This window comes from Hypanus sabinus, chromosome 3, assembly GCF_030144855.1.
Source record: "Hypanus sabinus isolate sHypSab1 chromosome 3, sHypSab1.hap1, whole genome shotgun sequence".
Lineage (NCBI taxonomy): Eukaryota > Metazoa > Chordata > Chondrichthyes > Myliobatiformes > Dasyatidae > Hypanus > Hypanus sabinus.
The window spans coordinates 144438048-144454729 of NC_082708.1; the positions used below are offsets into that span (position 1 = coordinate 144438048).

General features: G+C 38.7%; 1 protein-coding gene across 2 annotated transcripts; it reads right to left on the bottom strand.

Moving 5' to 3' along the window:
- Positions 1 to 940: 940 nt before the first annotated feature.
- Positions 941 to 14492, bottom strand: LOC132391727 (THAP domain-containing protein 1-like). 2 transcript variants are annotated; one of them, XM_059965288.1, is made up of 3 exons: positions 14360 to 14492; positions 12262 to 12463; positions 941 to 3558 (listed from the first exon to the last, which is right to left on the bottom strand). In XM_059965288.1, the coding sequence occupies exons 1-3, from the start codon at positions 14428 to 14430 to the stop codon at positions 3223 to 3225; spliced, it is 609 nt and encodes a 202-aa protein (XP_059821271.1). In that variant the 5' UTR covers positions 14431 to 14492; the 3' UTR covers positions 941 to 3222. The 2 variants fall into 2 exon arrangements, with proteins under 2 accessions (XP_059821271.1, XP_059821272.1); XM_059965289.1 differs by having other exon boundaries at positions 14393 to 14487.
- Positions 14493 to 16682: the final 2190 nt, after the last annotated feature.

Sequence of the window (16682 nt, forward strand, 5' to 3'; positions counted from 1 at the left end):
TCCAAAACCTGGGCCTCAGTACATCCCTCTACAACTGGATCTGCACTGGCCAGTCTGTGCAGATCAGAAGTAACATCTCTCTGACAATCAACATTGGTGCACCTCAAGATTGTGTGCTTAGCCCACTTCCCTACTCTCCCTACACCTGCAACTGTGACTAGGCACAGCTCAAGTGCCATTTATAAATTTGATGCCAACTATTTCAGATGACGTGGAGGTACACAGAAGATAGGTAAGCTGGCTGAATGGTGTCCTAACAGTAACATTGCACTCCATGTCAGTAACACCAAGGAATTGATTGTGGAGTTCAGGATGAAGAAGTCAAGGAATCAGCAAGAGTGAGCAGTTTCAAGTTCTTAGGTGTCAACATCTCTGAAGATCTATCCTTGGCCCAAAATATTGATGCAACTACAAAGAAGGCACAACAGTGACTATATTTCATCAGAAATTTGAGACTTGGTATGACATTATAGACTCAAATTTCTACAAATATACCGTGGAGAACATTCCAGTTACATCACTGTCTGGTATGGAGGGGCTACTGCGCAGGATCAGAAAAGGTTGCAGAAAATTGCAAACTCAGCCAGCTCCATCATGGGCACTAGCCTCTCCAGCATCAAGGATAGCTTCAAAAGGCAATGCCTTTAAAAAGGCAGAATCCATCATTAAGGATCTCGATCATCCAGGCCATGCCCTCTTCTCATTGCTACCATCATGGAGGCGGTACAGGAGCCTGAAGACATACATCAACACCTCAAGAATAGCTTCTTCTCATCTATCAGATTTCTGAATGGACAATGAACCTACCTTGATTTTTTGCTCATTTTACAATACTTATTTAAATTTCTAAATATATTCATTGTAATTTAGTTTTAATTATGTATTGCAAAATACTGCTGCCACAAAACAAATAGCAAGACATGCCACTGATAGCAAACCTGATTCTGAATTTAAATTCTTTATTCCTGTGGTATGATTTGAACACACTTCTGGATTATTAGTCTGGTAACATAGCCACTATACTATCATTTTCCCTGTAGTAAACTAGAGAACTTGTTTTTGTATAATTACATTTACCATCCTTGTTATTCTATCCAATAATAGTACTGCTAAGTTTTATTCAAGTTGTTGGCCCAACTAGGGAAGGAAACTAATATGAGCCTATCATAAATTAATATTTAAAGATCATGATTTACATGCATTTGAACCTACTATTTGTCCAGCATTTAATACTATTTATCCCATGTAAAACTGTAGTTCACAACTAGCTAACTGAGTAATTTACTTGCCCTCTTTTCAAAGAGGTGGCAAACCACACATTACAGGGGCTTATAATTCAATGATTCACTGCTGATTCTGAAGTCTTGTTTTTGTTCATTCAGATATTAAATGAAGACACACAATGCAAGTGAGAATGTTACTTACAACATAAAAAATGCAAAACTACAATACATACATTAAAACCCTCAGCATTATCTTTACAATTAATGACCCCAAGAGCCCCTCTTTAATACCACAAACACGGATTACTTAGAAAATTCATTTTGGTTTTAGAGAAAGCCACATTATTTCCATTACGTGATACTTTTTAACATTGGCTAATATATACAAAATAAAATCCTGCAACTCTGCCCATAGATCCACATGCTATACAGGCTTATCATTTGAAAAAAAAAGCCAAATATTCAGATAACTCAGTTATTGTGCAAAGATAAATGTATATCCTAGAGCTTTACAAAATTAGCTTAAAATATTACAAGTTTTATCTTGACCTTCTGATATTATGATCTTGCACCTTATCGTTCATTTCCTCCGTAGCTGTTACCCTTTATTCTGCATTGTTATTGTTTTACCTTGTTCTGCCTCAATGATGTGATTTGTAAGAACAGTATGCAAGACAAGCTTTTCACTGTTTCTTAGTATTCATGACAATAATAAACCAATTCAATACTACCACAATGTACTGATGTGATAAAATGATCTATGTTGATGGCATGTTTTTAGACTGTACTAGGTACATGTGACAATAATAAATATACTAGGAGGAAAAAGGATCAGTGCATTCCAAATTTAAGATACAAACTCTACTCTTTTGCTTCCTTAAAACAGTGGAAACCTAATGTGAAGGGTAAAACTCAAATGAAGTTCACTTAAGTTCAGCTGTTAAAATTGGGTGCAAATAATTAAGGCATGCAGAGGCAGTTCCTGGTTCTGTTTGCTGAAATAAAGTACAGATGTAATAGCAAGTTAGGCTACTAATCAAATGGTATTTATAATTTTGTACAGACCATTATACTGAAAAGACTCAAGAATTAGACATTTTTAACATGTGTAACACAAAAGGAGAAGATTTGCAGTTAGAAGAAAATTTAAAGTATGACTATTTTCCCCAAGAAATACTTTTTACCCCTTTAAGAGATTATATGGTAAACTGATGCAGGAGTTAAATAATTACGAGGGTATACAGACCACTTCCATAGCTCAGATATGCTAAAGACTAGAATTTTATAATTTCAGCTGATGGTTTTTTTTTAAAAAACTAGCTACAGTGTAGTTAAAATGTGACATTCCCTGCCACAAATCAATTGGATCAGTTCTCAAAACAGCATAGCAAGAAAGATGTGATCATTGGCACTATTCTGATGTCACTTTCTGTAGCTGTGCTCTTTTTATTCCCTGTCAATGTAGTTAGATCTATTTTGTGATCAATTTTCTTTTTCTAACAGAACAACTAGCTGCACTGTGGGCTTTGAGTATTTTTGAGTTCAGTTCAGAAACTTTAGTATGATTCAATCACCAACAAATTTTGCAACATATAAATTGCCACTTTTTCACTAGTTTCTCTCAGTGTCAGTTCTTAACAATATAAATTGTGCTCCACTCCAGTATTATGAGAACTGTACACAGTAACCCACTACCCATGTAAATGAATTACTGGTTTGGGAAACCTTACAGGTTCTGTCAATCTCATCAGGTTGCTTTTTGGATATACCAGAATTTTTGTATATTCTTCTGTTGCTAGTCTACTTGTTCTGTTACCTGTAATTCACCAGCTCCATAATGCATTCAACTTATTAAGTTTGTTCTTATTTGTACATTTTAAACAATTTCCCCAGAACCAACCATGAGAAATTTTTACTTAAACTCCTACCTCAACTTTTGGTAGTAAAAGTTATGATTCTACACTATGCAACAAATGTGATGCTGATAAACAAATTACATCTAAACTTTAATTACTTCATACAAAGTATCATTTAACAGCACACAATTTTGATTTGACAATATATCTCGTGTATTAAGTTCTTGTAATAGCTTTTTCATTCTCTGTAATCGTTGCTCTTGGCGACGAGACTTCTGCTGTAAGAATTTCAGTTTCTTCTTCAATTTCTCATTTTGTTCCTCCAACTGCTGAATCTTCTTTTTTTGTAAGCATGCATCTCCAACACTGTAGCTATGATCATAAACAGTTAAGAGTCTATGCGCTTGATTCAGTTCCGACTCCTCTATAATTTCCTCTGTTGCATGATGTTGGTCACTCGGTAATGCCATTTCTAACTTCTATCAATAAAGATCAACAGATTAATAGTTCAAGATATATAACTTTGACATTCAGTAAATGAAAGCTGTAAACAAAGGTCAACCATAAAAGCTACAAATAATTTATCAAATCCAACATTTGTAAAGTAAAAATTATTTTATTAACATTTACAAAAGAAAATATTGTAGGTAATACAGCAAGTACTTTGACAAAAGAATGGAACTTGTTAAATTTCTTTTAACAATAAATTTAATAAGACAATTTATTTGATAGAAAACCAAAGATTTTGGATCTATTCAAACCTGAAAAATTCCTGACTTGAAATATTATTTTTTTCCACAGATGCTGCCTGAAGTGCTGAGTTTTTGTGACAATTTCAATTGAAAAACAAATTTCTGCTTTTAGCTACATTAAATGCAAGGAGTTAAATAAAATTAAACAACATTTTACTTTTAACAATATACCAGTGAAGTCACTGAATACCAGATCAATGTAAGGCCTTTATTCAATAAAATGACCAAGAACAGATGTAATGACAAACCTTAGGATCAAAGAGTTTCAAACTTCTGTTTTCTTAATAAAAGCTTCAGCTCCCAGCATTCACAACTCTTTATAGTAATTTGGACACAAAATATTCTTATTTCTCTTATAAGCTTCTGATTACTTGCGTGACAATGACAGAAACCAAGCAGGTAATAAGGGAATTCCCCTGATACCACATTTAAAATATTTATAGATTTGAATTCCAAAAAAAGTGTACTCTTGTATCAGATTCAGCTGGTTGTATTCTGCATCAGGATGGTAATAGCAATAAGATGCTACAAAAATGATTATTTTGGAGACTGCAGATGCTGGAATCTAGAGGGAAAGAAAACAAACTTCTGGAGGAAATCAGTGGGTCAGGCAGCATCTTTGTAGAAGAGGAAGAAGAATGATATAGCAACAGAGTGGAGAACTAAAGTGGCTTGCAACCAACTCTAGATGGGTCATAGTAGAAAGAGAATGGGTGTTTGGTAAAAAGGTCACCTACCCAACACTATTTCCCCATGTCTGTTAAACCACCAACTTAACTAAGATATTTATGTACTCTAGCAACTTTATCAGCTATTACATTTAATTGTTAAGGTTGAAATTGTTAGCATCTAAGCATTTCATTAGCTATAACTACATCAGCTTTAGTCTGTGAACACCAGTCTTGATTTACAGTACATTTCTCTTGATACAAAATACCTCAACATTGATTAATTATTGTTAGACATACAATACTCAAGTAAGTAATAACGAAACAAACATCAGCAAAATCTTATCTGGTCATCAACATTAGAGGAAAAAGTATATAACCCGAGCTGCTTCATTTGCAGATCTTCCTAAATATATAGAAATGGATGGTTACTTAAATGATAGTACAATGTATTCAACCAATTAGCTTAAAGATGAACGCGAGATACAGATCATAGCTCAATTCATCTCCTTGATCCAAATTAAAAGCAAAACTGACAGATGCTGTAAGTACCATAATCATGTCATTACTGCTGTCCTGATAGTGACATGGGGGAAAAAACTAATCACATACCCATTTTTTAAAGACACTCTTTAAGAAGATTTTAAAAGAGCACAGGACCTTTCGGGACTTTTTGGTGGCCTTCAATCATCATGAGCACTTGCTTGTGAGGGAAGCAGCGCAAGATTTTAAAAGAACCTCGGGCCCTTTCGGGACTTTTCAGAGGCCTTAATCATAACGGTCTATTAGGCACTTGGCAAAGCCTAACGAAAAGACAAGAAGTGTAAGCGGAATGGCTAATATGTGAGAGGGCAAGTTTTGAGAATGGTCAGGCTTTGGCAAGAAGAGACTAATACTGTTTCTTTTTCTTTCTTTGTCTGTTAATATGCAACAAGTGCAGGGAGAATGGGTCTAGAGGTAGTAGTATGTTGTTCGTGTGAGATGTGGGAGACCTCCATTCTCCCTGATAACACCACCTGCTTTAAGGGCATGGAGCTGCAGCTCCTGAGATATGGTGTTAATGAACTGGCACTGTACCTCCACCTGGATGACTTTCAGCTCATATGGGAGAATGAAGAGTGATAGATAAGGATCCACAGGGAAGCAGTCACCTCCAAGTTGCAGGAGGTAGGTAGCTGTGAAACTGTCAGAAGGGAAGGGAACTGGCAATCAGTGCAGCGTACCCCTGTGGCCATTCCCCTCAATAAGTATGCCAGTTTGGTTACTGTTGAGGGGCTGATCTACCAAGGAGAAGACGCAGCCACCAGGTCTTTGGCAAAGTTGGCTCTGTGGCTCTGAAGGGAAGGGGGAGGAGTGATAGGGGATTCCATAGTTAGAACAGCAGATGGTAGATTTTGTGGACGTGAAACAGGATGGTATGTTACCCCCCCCCCCCCCCCAGGGTCAGGGATGTCTTGGATCATATCCACAACATTCTAAAGGGGGGAAGGTGAACAGCCAGAAGTTGTGGTACATATTGGTACCAATGGCATAGATAGAATGAGGTTCTGAAGAGAAAATATAGTGAGTTATGTAGAAAACTGAAAAGCAGGACTTGAAGGGTAGCAATCTCTGGATTGCTGCTTATGCCACATGCCAGTGAGGGTAAGAATAAGATGATTTGACAAATGAATGCATGACTGACAAATTGATGCAGGGGACAGGATTTCAGATTTCTGGATCATTGGTATCTGCTCTGGGGAAGGTATGACTTGTAGAAAAAGGACAGGTTACACCTGAACTTGAGGGAGACCAATATCCTTGCAGGCAGGTTTGCTAGAGCTGATGGGTAGGGTTTAAACCTAATTTGGCAGGGGATGGGAACCTGAGTGATGGGGCTGAGGATGGTGCAGTTGTAGACATGTAGATGAAGTCTGCGATGAGACTGAGGAAAAACAGGAAGATGATAGGGCAAAATAGCAGTGAGTGGGATGATTTAAAGTGTAACATGGGGGCAAAATTGAAAAGGTTGATGAATACAAGACTGAAGGCATATTTGAATGTATACACTATATGAATGAAGTAGATTAACTTGTAGCACTGTTGAGATTGGCAGGTATTAAGTTGTGGTCATCACTGACTCGTGGCTGAAAAATTATCACAGTTGGGATGTATGTATCGAAAGGACTGACACTAAGGCAAAGGGGGTGGGGTGGCTGTTGGGAAAAAATGAAATCAAGTCCTTAGAAAGAAGTGACATAGGATCAGAAGATATAGAATCCTTGTGAGTAGAGATAAGAAACTGCAAGGATTAAAAAAAAAGACCCTGAATGGAGTTTTATAGAGGCTTCCAAACATAGCCAGGATGTGGAATAGAAATTAGAATGGGAGCCATGAGACATTAGAGCAGAATTAGGACATTCAGCCCATCGAATCTGCTTCATCATTCCATCATGGCTGATTTATTATCCTCCTCAACCCCTTTCTTCTACCTTCCCCCTGTAACTTTTGACGGAACGACAAAACAAGAACCTATCAAACTCCGCTTTAAACATCCCCAATGACTTGGCCTCCACTGCGGTCTGTAGCAATGAATTCCACAGATGTACTACTACCTGGCTAAAGAAATTGCTCCCCATCTGTTCTAAAACGGACATCCCTCTATTCTGAGGTGGTGCCCTCTGGTCCTAACCTTCCACACTATAGGAAACATCCTCTCCACATCCATACCATACACAGGCCTTTTCTACCTCATGAACAGTAGCCCTGGATGTGGGATTTAAAAATGGGAGATAGAAAAGGCATGTAAAAATGGCAATGTTATTATAGTCATGAGGGATTTCAATAATGCAGGTAGATTGGGAAAATCAGGTTGGTGCTGGATCCCAAGAGACGGAATTTGTAGAATACCAATGTGATGCCATTTTCAAGCAGCTTGTGATTGAACCAACTGGGGAAAGGCAACTGGTAATGAATCAGATTTGATAAGAGAGCTTAAGGTAAAGGATCCTATAGAGACAGTTATCTTAAAATGATAGAGTTCACCCAGCAGATTGAGACAGAGAAAATAAAGTCAGACAAATCAGTATCTTAGTGGAATAAATGAAGTCACAGAGGCATGAGAGAAGTGTTGGCCAAAGATGATTGAAAAAAGGACACTAGCAGAGATGACTTCAGAACAGCAACGGCTAGTATCTGGGAGCAGTTCAGAAGGCACAGGCCCCCAAGCCATCAGTCTCCTCAATACCCAGAGCCTGGACTGACACCAACTTACTGCCTCTACTGTGACTATTGTTTATTATTTATTGTAATGCCTGCACTGTTTTGTGCACTTTATGCAGTCCTCGGTAGGTCTGTAGTCTAGTGTAGTTTTTGTACTGTTTCATGTAGCACCATAGTCCTGAAAAACATTGTCTTGTTTTTACTGTGTACTGTACCAGCAGTTATGGTCGAAATGACAATAAAAAGTGACTTGACTTGAGGTACATCCCATTGATGAAGCTGCATTCTAATGGAAGGAAGATGCAACTGTGGCTGACAAGGGAAGTCAAAGACCATAAAAGTAAAAAGGAAGGTGAATAACACAGCAAAAAATAGTGAGAAGTTTGAGGAGTGAGATTTCAAAGCTAACAAAATGCAAATAAAACGAGAGAAGATGAAAAATGAAAGTAATCTAGCTAATAACATAAAAGAAATGCGACACTGGATATTAGACTACTGGAAAAGGACGCAGAAGTAGTAACGGGGACAAAGAAATGGCAGACAAACTTAATAGTTATTTTGTGCCAGTCTTCACTGTGGAAGACACTAGCAATATGCTAGAGATTCAAGGGTGTCAGGGGGCAGAAGTGAGTGCACTTGCTATTACTCAGGAGAAGACACTTGGGAGCTGAATGGTCTGAAGGTAGATAAGTCAACTGGGCCAGATGGACTACATCCCAAGGATCTGAAAAGGGTAGTTGAAGAGATTGTGGGGGCATTCGTAATGATCTTTCAAAAATCACTAGATTCTGGAATGGCTCAAGACTCGAAAAATACAAATGTCACTCCACTTTTCAATAAGGGAGGGAGGCAAAAGAAAGGAAAATATATACCAATTAGCCTGACTAGTGGTTGGGAAGATGTTGGTGTCTATTATTAAGGGTAAGGTTTTGGGGTACTTCGAGGCACATGATTGAATAGGCCAAAGTCAGCAAGGTTTCCTGAAGGGAAAATATTGCTTGACAAACCTGTTGGAATTTTTTGAGGAAATAATAAGCTGGGTAGACAAAGGAGAATCAGTGTATGTTGTTTACTTGGATTTTCAGATGGCTTTTGACAAGGTGTCGCACGTGACATTGCTTAACAAGAGTCCATGAAAAGTTACTAACATAGATAGAAGATTGGCTAATTGGCAGGAGACAAAGAGTGGAAATAAAAAGGGCTTTTTCTGGTTGGCTGCCAGTGACTAGTGGTATTATGCAGAAGTTGGTGTTAGGACTACTTCTTTTCACATGTCAATGATTTGGATGATGGAATAGATGGTTTTGTAGCCAGGTTTGCAATATTAGCATTCATTTGGAGTCATAGAAAACTACAGCATAGAAACAGGCCCTTCGGCCCATCTAGCTCATGGGGAACCATTTAAACTGCCTAGACCCATCAACCCGCAGCCAGACCATAGCACTTCATACCCGTCCCATCCATGTACTTTCCAAACTACTCTTAAACGTTGAAATCAAAATTGCATCCATCATTTGCACTGGTAGCTCATTCCACACTCTCACCACCCTCTGACTAAAGATGTTTCCCTTCATGTTCTCCTTAAACATTTCATCTTTCACCCTTAACCCATGACCTCTAATTGTAGTCTCACCCAGCCTCAATGGAAAAAGCCTGCTTGCATTTACCCTATCTATACCCTTCAATTTTGTATACCACTATCAAATCTCCTCTCAATCTTCTACTTTCTAAGGAATAAAGTTCTAACCTATTTAATCTTTCCTATAACTCAGGTTCTCTAGTCCTAGCAACATCCTTGTAAATTATCTCTGTACTTTCAATCTTATCTAGATCTTTCAAGTTGGTAGGTAATTTCATACAATACTCCAAATTAGGGCTCAATAATGTACAACATAACAACCCAATGCCTGCACTCAATACTTTGATCATTAAAGGCCAAAGTGCCAAAACCCTATCCACCTGTGATACTACTTTCTATGAATTATGGACCTATATTCCCACATCCCTTTGTTCTATGGCACTTCACGGTGCCCTCCCACTGGCTGGTCCTCCTAAAGTGCAACATCTCACACATCAGCATAAAATTCTATCTGCCATTTATCAGCTCACTTTTCCACCTGGTCCAGATCCTATTAAAAGATCTGATAGTCTTCCTTGCGGTCCACTCACCCCCAATCTTGCGTCATCTGAAAATTTGATGATCCAGTTAACCACATTATTATCCAAGTCATTGACACAGATGACAAACAACAACGGACCCAGCACTGATCCCCGTGGCGTTCCTCTAGTCACAGGCATCTAGTCAAAGAAGCAACCACCTACTATGACACATTGGCTTCTCCCACAAAGATAATGTCTAATCCAATTTACTACCTCATCTTGAATACCAAGTGACTGAACGTTCTTGACCAATTTCCCAAGCAAGGCCTTATCAAATGAAGTTCATGTAGACAACATCCACTGCTTTGCCTTTATCAGCAATTGTTTAGACACAACCTACCATATACAAAGTCATGCTGACTATCCCTAATCAGTCCCTGGCTATCAAAATACTCAAATCCAGTCCCTTACAATACCCTCCAATAACTTTCCCACTACTAATGTCAGGTTGACCAGCCTATAATTTCTGGTATACTCTTAGAGCCTCTCTTAAACAGCAGAGCAATATTAACTATCCTTCTATCTTCCAAGACCTCACCTGTCGCTAAGGATGATTTAAGTATCTCTGCTAGGGCCCCTGCAATTTCTGCACTTGCCTCCCACAGAGTCCAAGAGAACACTTTGTCAGGCCCTGGGGATTTGTCCAACCTAATTTACCTCAAGAGAGCAAACACCTACTCCTCTGTAATCTGTACAGGGTCCAAGACCTCGCTGCTGCTTTGTTCACTTCTATAGACTGTGGCTGTCTCCTGAGTAAATACAGATGCAAAAAAAAAATTTAAGATCTCCTCCATCTCTCTTGGCTCCACAGATAGATTACCATTCTGATCTTTCAGAGGACCATGTTTTCTACTAGAAATCCTTTTGCTCTTAACATATCTGAATAAGCCTTTAGGATTCTCCTTCACCTTGCCTGTCAGAGCAACCTCATACCTTCTTTTAGCACTCCTGATTTCTTTCTTTCCATTTCTTAAACTCAACTACCTTATGCAGGAAGGCAGATTACTATCTAAATGGAGTCAAGTTAGGAAAAGGGGAAGTACAACGAGATCTAGGTGTTCTTGTACATCAGTCAATGAAAGCAAGCATGCAGGTACAGCAGACAGTGAAGAAAGCTAATGGCATGCTGGCTTTTATAACAAGAGGAATTGAGTATAGGAGTAAAGAGGTCCTTCTGCAGCTGTACAGGGCCCTGGTGAGACCCCACCTGGAGTATTGTGTGCAGGTTTGGTCTCCAAATTTGAGGAAGGACATTCTTGCTATTGAGGGAGTACAGCGTAGGTTCACAAGGTTAATTCCCGGAATGGCGGGACTGTCATATGTTGAAAGATTGGAGCGACTGGGCTTGTATACACTGGAATTTAGAAGGATGAGAGGGGATCTGATTGAAACATATAAGATTATTAAGGGATTGGACACACTGGAGGCAGGAAGCATGTTCCCGCTGATGGGTGAGTCCAGAACTAGAGGCCGCAGTTTAAGAATAAGGGGATTTAGAACAGAGATGCAGAAAAACTTTTTCACCCAGAGAGCGGTGGATATGTGGAATGCTCTGCCCCAGAAGGCAGTGGAGGCCAAGTCTCTGGATACATTCAAGAGAGAGTTAGATAGAGCTACTGTCTATTGTCATATTGTCTATTTGTTCCCACCCCCCTTATATCTTCCATGCACCTCCCTTTTCTTCACGAGCCTCAATATCTCTCAAAAACCAAGGTTACCTAAAGCTGTTATTCTTGCCTTTTATTCTGACAAGAACATACAGGTTTGTGGTCTTAAAATTTTACTTTTGAAGGTCTTCCACTTATGAAGAGGCTTTATAAGGCACTAGTGAGGTCTAGCGGAGCTCTGTGAGCAGTTTTGGTCTATCTTTTTAAGAAAGGATATGCTGACACTGGAGAGGACTGTATGATGAACAGTTGATTGATTTGGGCCTGTACTCACTGTAGTTTAGAGGAACGACAGGAAATCTCATTGAAAACTACCGAATATTCAAAGATGTGGAACATTGAAAAGTATAGAAATATAAAGTGAATATAGAGGATGTTTCCAATAGTGGGTGAAGTCTAGGACCAGAGGCAACAGCCTCAGAATAGAAGGAAAACCCTTTAGAATACAGATGAGGAACAATGTTAGCCAGAGGATGGTAAATTTGTGGAATTCAGTACAGCAGGTGGCTGTGGAGGCCAAGTGATTGGATGTATATAAAGTGAAAATTGATAGGTTCTTGATTAGAATGCGCATTAAAAGTTACAGGGAGAAGGAAGGAGAATGGGGTTGAGAGGGATAGTTAATCATTCATGATGAAATGGTGGGCCAGACTCAAAGGACAAAGTAGCTCTACTCTGTTCCTATGTCTTATGGTTTAATAAACATTATAAATTATAAATAACCTAAGAGTTACCTTTGACTGTTGATTTGATCGAGTAAAACAGAATATGGATGGCACAGCATTTTCTTCCAGTATTTTATTGTTACAGTTCTTTCTGAAACAGTCCAATGTGAAATGTTCTGAACACAAATTGCTGTTTTTAGTGGGTATAAAATTCCGTCTTCTTACTGCCTCCAGCCACTTTTTGCAGAGCTCCGGCCGCTTCAGGGGAAACCTTCAATTGGGTTTTAAAAATACTGTTAGAGAGAAGACCCATATATTGATAGCTACCAATAAAACTGGTTATTTACAATTGGATTTTCACCATTCTTCCAAGGACACAACTGGTCTCCTGATTATAAACTGCAGCCAAAAGAAACCAAACAATATAAGTATATACAAAATAATGTCTATTCCATTCTTTAGTATATCATACTCAGTTAATGATTCAGGATAATTGATATTTGCAGGCCACTGTAGTGATGTCACACACACATAAGTGTTTCAATCTCCAAATCTACCTGTACTGTCCAAACTGGTCCTCACAGCTATTTAATTTGGCCGTGTGTTTTAGCCAAGGCTGCAGTTATTTTATTGCTCTTCTGTGGCCATGCAACTCATTTATTCCTCCTCACGTCCCATTGGCTTTGGCGCAACATTGTAATAGAGGCAAAAAGCAATAAGATCATGGCTTTAAACCCTTTTCAGTATTACTAAATTTTTTCACACCCAAATATTTTTAAAGTGTAATAATAATGTTAAGAAATACAACAGTCAATTTGCATAGATCCAAGTTCCACACATGACAGTAATACACAATCTGTATCTTTATTGATATTAGTTGAAGTATCAGCCAAGGTCCGGTCCTTTTTGGATAGCACCACAGCCTTTCTCACATCCAAATGAAAAATCCTATAGTTCCAAATGTCAGTATAATGTCTCATCAAAAAAATTAAAATGTTGATAGCACAATTCATACTCAGTGCTACGATATCAGCCTAGATTAAAATTTGATTGAATAGTCACCTTAATCACATGAGAATGCTACCATAGCCATCACTACTACTTCATGGGTAAAACAGCAAAAGGACAAGGTCAAAAGTGAAGAGAAAGACATTTCCACTTTTAGCTTTATTTAAAAATATACTTAAATGCCAGACTGTCATATTTTGTGAAAAGAAAATCCATTAACATTTCAGGTCAAATCAGTTCTGACAAAGGGTCTTTGACCTGAGACATTAACTGTTTCTCAGAGATGCAGCCTGACCTGCAGATGTTTAAAAATATCAGAAATAATGTGATTTCTATCATCCACAGCTTATTTTTTGACTTTCACATATCTGTAGTTTTATTAGACCAGTCTACCATTGATTTCACTATGTACGTTTTCTGAGTCCTACTCACACATCATATCACCAATAAAGCCGGTTATAGGAATTCATAGAACCTTTAATACATCAAGTTTATCCAGCTGGGGTTAGATCAAGTACAGTACCACTTTGCCCATTAACTTAGATTATCACAGGCCTATCACTCTGTGCCATCACAGCTATCGCAATTGCAAAGACTCACTGCAAAATATAGCAAGTCCATTACCACAGCCAAAAGGAAAACAACAGTATTTTAAGACATTAGAATTATGGATAAAAATAAAATGCTGCAAATAATAGAAAACTACAATAAGATTTTAGAAACTCACTACTTCAAGCAAGCTTTCCATCATTATTTTCTACACTTTTTTTTAAAACACAATTCTCTATCTCTGATCCAAAGGCACACTGTGAAATCAACCCCTCACTCCATCACAACTAACCCTAGAGTTATTTACCAACTCCGCCCTCACATACACACTTCCGGATCATCCCCTTGAGTCACTCGCCCTACTTATCCTCCTACCCTGGAGACCCTTTCAGCTTCAACCCTCCAGCCAAATTTCTTTACCCTGCCCAACGTCAGTACCTTTCCTACCTCACCATCGACATCCCGCCTTGTTCAACTTCCTTTCTGACGCCACTCAAGGAGTGGCCTGGCTAGTCAGCCAGCACCAAGATTTCAGCTCACCGGCTACGTTCTGCCAACTTAGAGCCACAACCAATACACTCCCCGACGGAAGCCGCCACCCAGAGCCTACCTGTGGAAAGAAACGCCACGGTCTTTATCATACCGATTCTTGCAGCCGTAAGCAGAGCAGGATAACACCATGGCGCCGAGCAGCGTCCAGGCAGCAACCGCGCCTACCTGACCCTGTTCACTGCTCTCATTGGCTGGGCCTGCCGTTTCTGATGTATTGGCGGTGATGTCACTGACAGCGGCTGGGGCGATCGGCACCTTGTACTGTAGTGGCGGCTCTTGAAAGGAAAACTTGCCGAGGCTGAGAGGACGTAACAAGTAATAAATGAAGTTGTTATGACTGACTAAGACTGAGCCATATGAAAGCCGTAATTGGGAAATATATTAGTATTTACATAGCGAACGTCTCTGGAAAAGTAGAATCTGAGAGTTTCACTCTCCTGACACAAAGTTTTATACTTCTTCAACACAAAGATAACAATTAACGATCAACTGTTTATTTTAACATTTGAAGTATAATCACGTAAATTTACTGAATTACATGTTTACAATGACAGCACACCCTAACAAGCAGAACCCTTTGAATCAGCCCTACCTGAAGATTCATCACCATTTGAATGAAGAACTTCCTCTTCACAGTTAAATGGTCTGACCTATATTATGAGACTATGATTTCCAGTTCTAGGTTTCCCAGTCAGGAGATATATATTATATTCTTACAAACCTCGTGGAATATAATAATAACAATAATAATACTTTATTGATCCTGAGTGGGAAATTCTTTCGTTACCGCAGCAATATTTAAAAAACATGCTTAGCAGTGAACTTAACTAATAATAAATACAGAATAATATACACAATAATAATTTACCAATATGCAATAATAATGTAGAAAATAACAAAATAGAGATTATTATACTATGATGTGTGTCGCCTGTGCACAGAGATGAAATGTTGTATCTGCTTATTGCATTTGTTAGGAAAGCTTTTCTGTAACGATCCTTATGACAGCGGAGCTGAATGAGTCTGTTCAGAAGGGTGCTCCACAGTTTATTCAGTAGGTCATGGAGAGAATGTGCCATATGGTTCATAATGGCTAACAATTTGTTTAGTAACCTCCTCTCCACCACTAACTCAAGAGTCCAGGTTGTAGCCAAGGATGGATCCAGCCTTTTTGATGAGTTTATTTAGTCTTTTTGTATCACCAGCACCGATGCTGCTCCCCAACATAAAGCAGCAAAGAAGACTGCACTCACTGCAACAGACTGGTAAAAGAGCTCCAACATCCTTTTGCACCCATCGAAGGATCTCAGCTTCCTTAGAAAATGGAGTCTGCTCATCCCCTTGTTGTAAACAACCTTGGTGTTGGTTTTCCAGTCAAGTCTTATAGGTTCATTGCCTTCTCATACAGCAACTGTTCTATCCCAGAAAACAATCTGGCAGACTTTCATTCCATTCCCTCTGTGGCAAGAAGATCTTTCTTTTCGGTAAGGAGACCAAAAAAGCAGGTAATACTCCAGCTACAAGCTCCATATAATTAAGATTCAAATCTTCATGAAAATGCCAACGTACCAATTGCCATCTTAATTGTTTACAATATCTCCATGTTCTCCATTAACTTTTATATAAGGATGCATAGGTTTCTGATGCAGAGATTTGCCAATCTATGACCATTTTTTAAAAATCCTACTTTGCTGTACTATACACATAAGTGAATGAACTCACATTTAATCCTACTCCTTTCTTCCCACCTGGTAAATAAATTCCCAGTCCAAGACTGTATATTAAACCCAATTCCTTGCATTGATTGAATTTCAATTCCTCTCAGGATCTGTTTCCCTTTTTCTTTTGATCCCATTTCTTCCAAATTCCAACCCTCAGCATTTTCTTCACTAATGTTTTGTTTATCTTCCCCCTCTGTTCCCAAAGATCAGTCTTCAGACACAGCTTCACATTTTCCCCCTGTGTCCCTGTGAACTCTTCCTCCAATTCTGTGTCCATTTCTTCTTCCAGATGTCTTCAGTTCAGATTACAGACCCCTTCTCCCCTCTCCAGAAACCCCAACCCACCTGGACCCTTCCCTCTGGCCTCTGATTATCTATAAAACTATTCATTTATAACTGCTGATGCAATGTTGACTGGCTTGATATTTTAAGTTCTTTCACTTGCTCTGAACTACTCAGTTTTGAACTTGTAGTACTTTGTTTACTAGAAACAATTCTTACATCAGGTGCATTGAAGAACCTCTTAAATAAGTACATTGATGACAGAGAAGTAGAAAGCTATGTTGGAGCAAAGGTTTAGATTGATCTTAGAGTTGGTTAAAAGAATGGCACAACATCATGGATTGAATGACCTGTACAGCACTGTAATGTTCTCTGTTC

Coding starts and splice junctions, on each gene's coding strand:
- LOC132391727 (XM_059965288.1), bottom strand. CDS start 14,430: ATGGTGTTATCCTGCTCTGCTTACGGCTGCAAGAATCGGTATGATAAA. Junction 12,464..14,359: donor CGTGGCGTTTCTTTCCACAG/GTAGGCTCTGGG, acceptor ACCCAATTGAAG/GTTTCCCCTGAAGCGGCCGG. Junction 3,559..12,261: donor GATCAAATCAACAGTCAAAG/GTAACTCTTAGG, acceptor CTTTATTGATAG/AAGTTAGAAATGGCATTACC.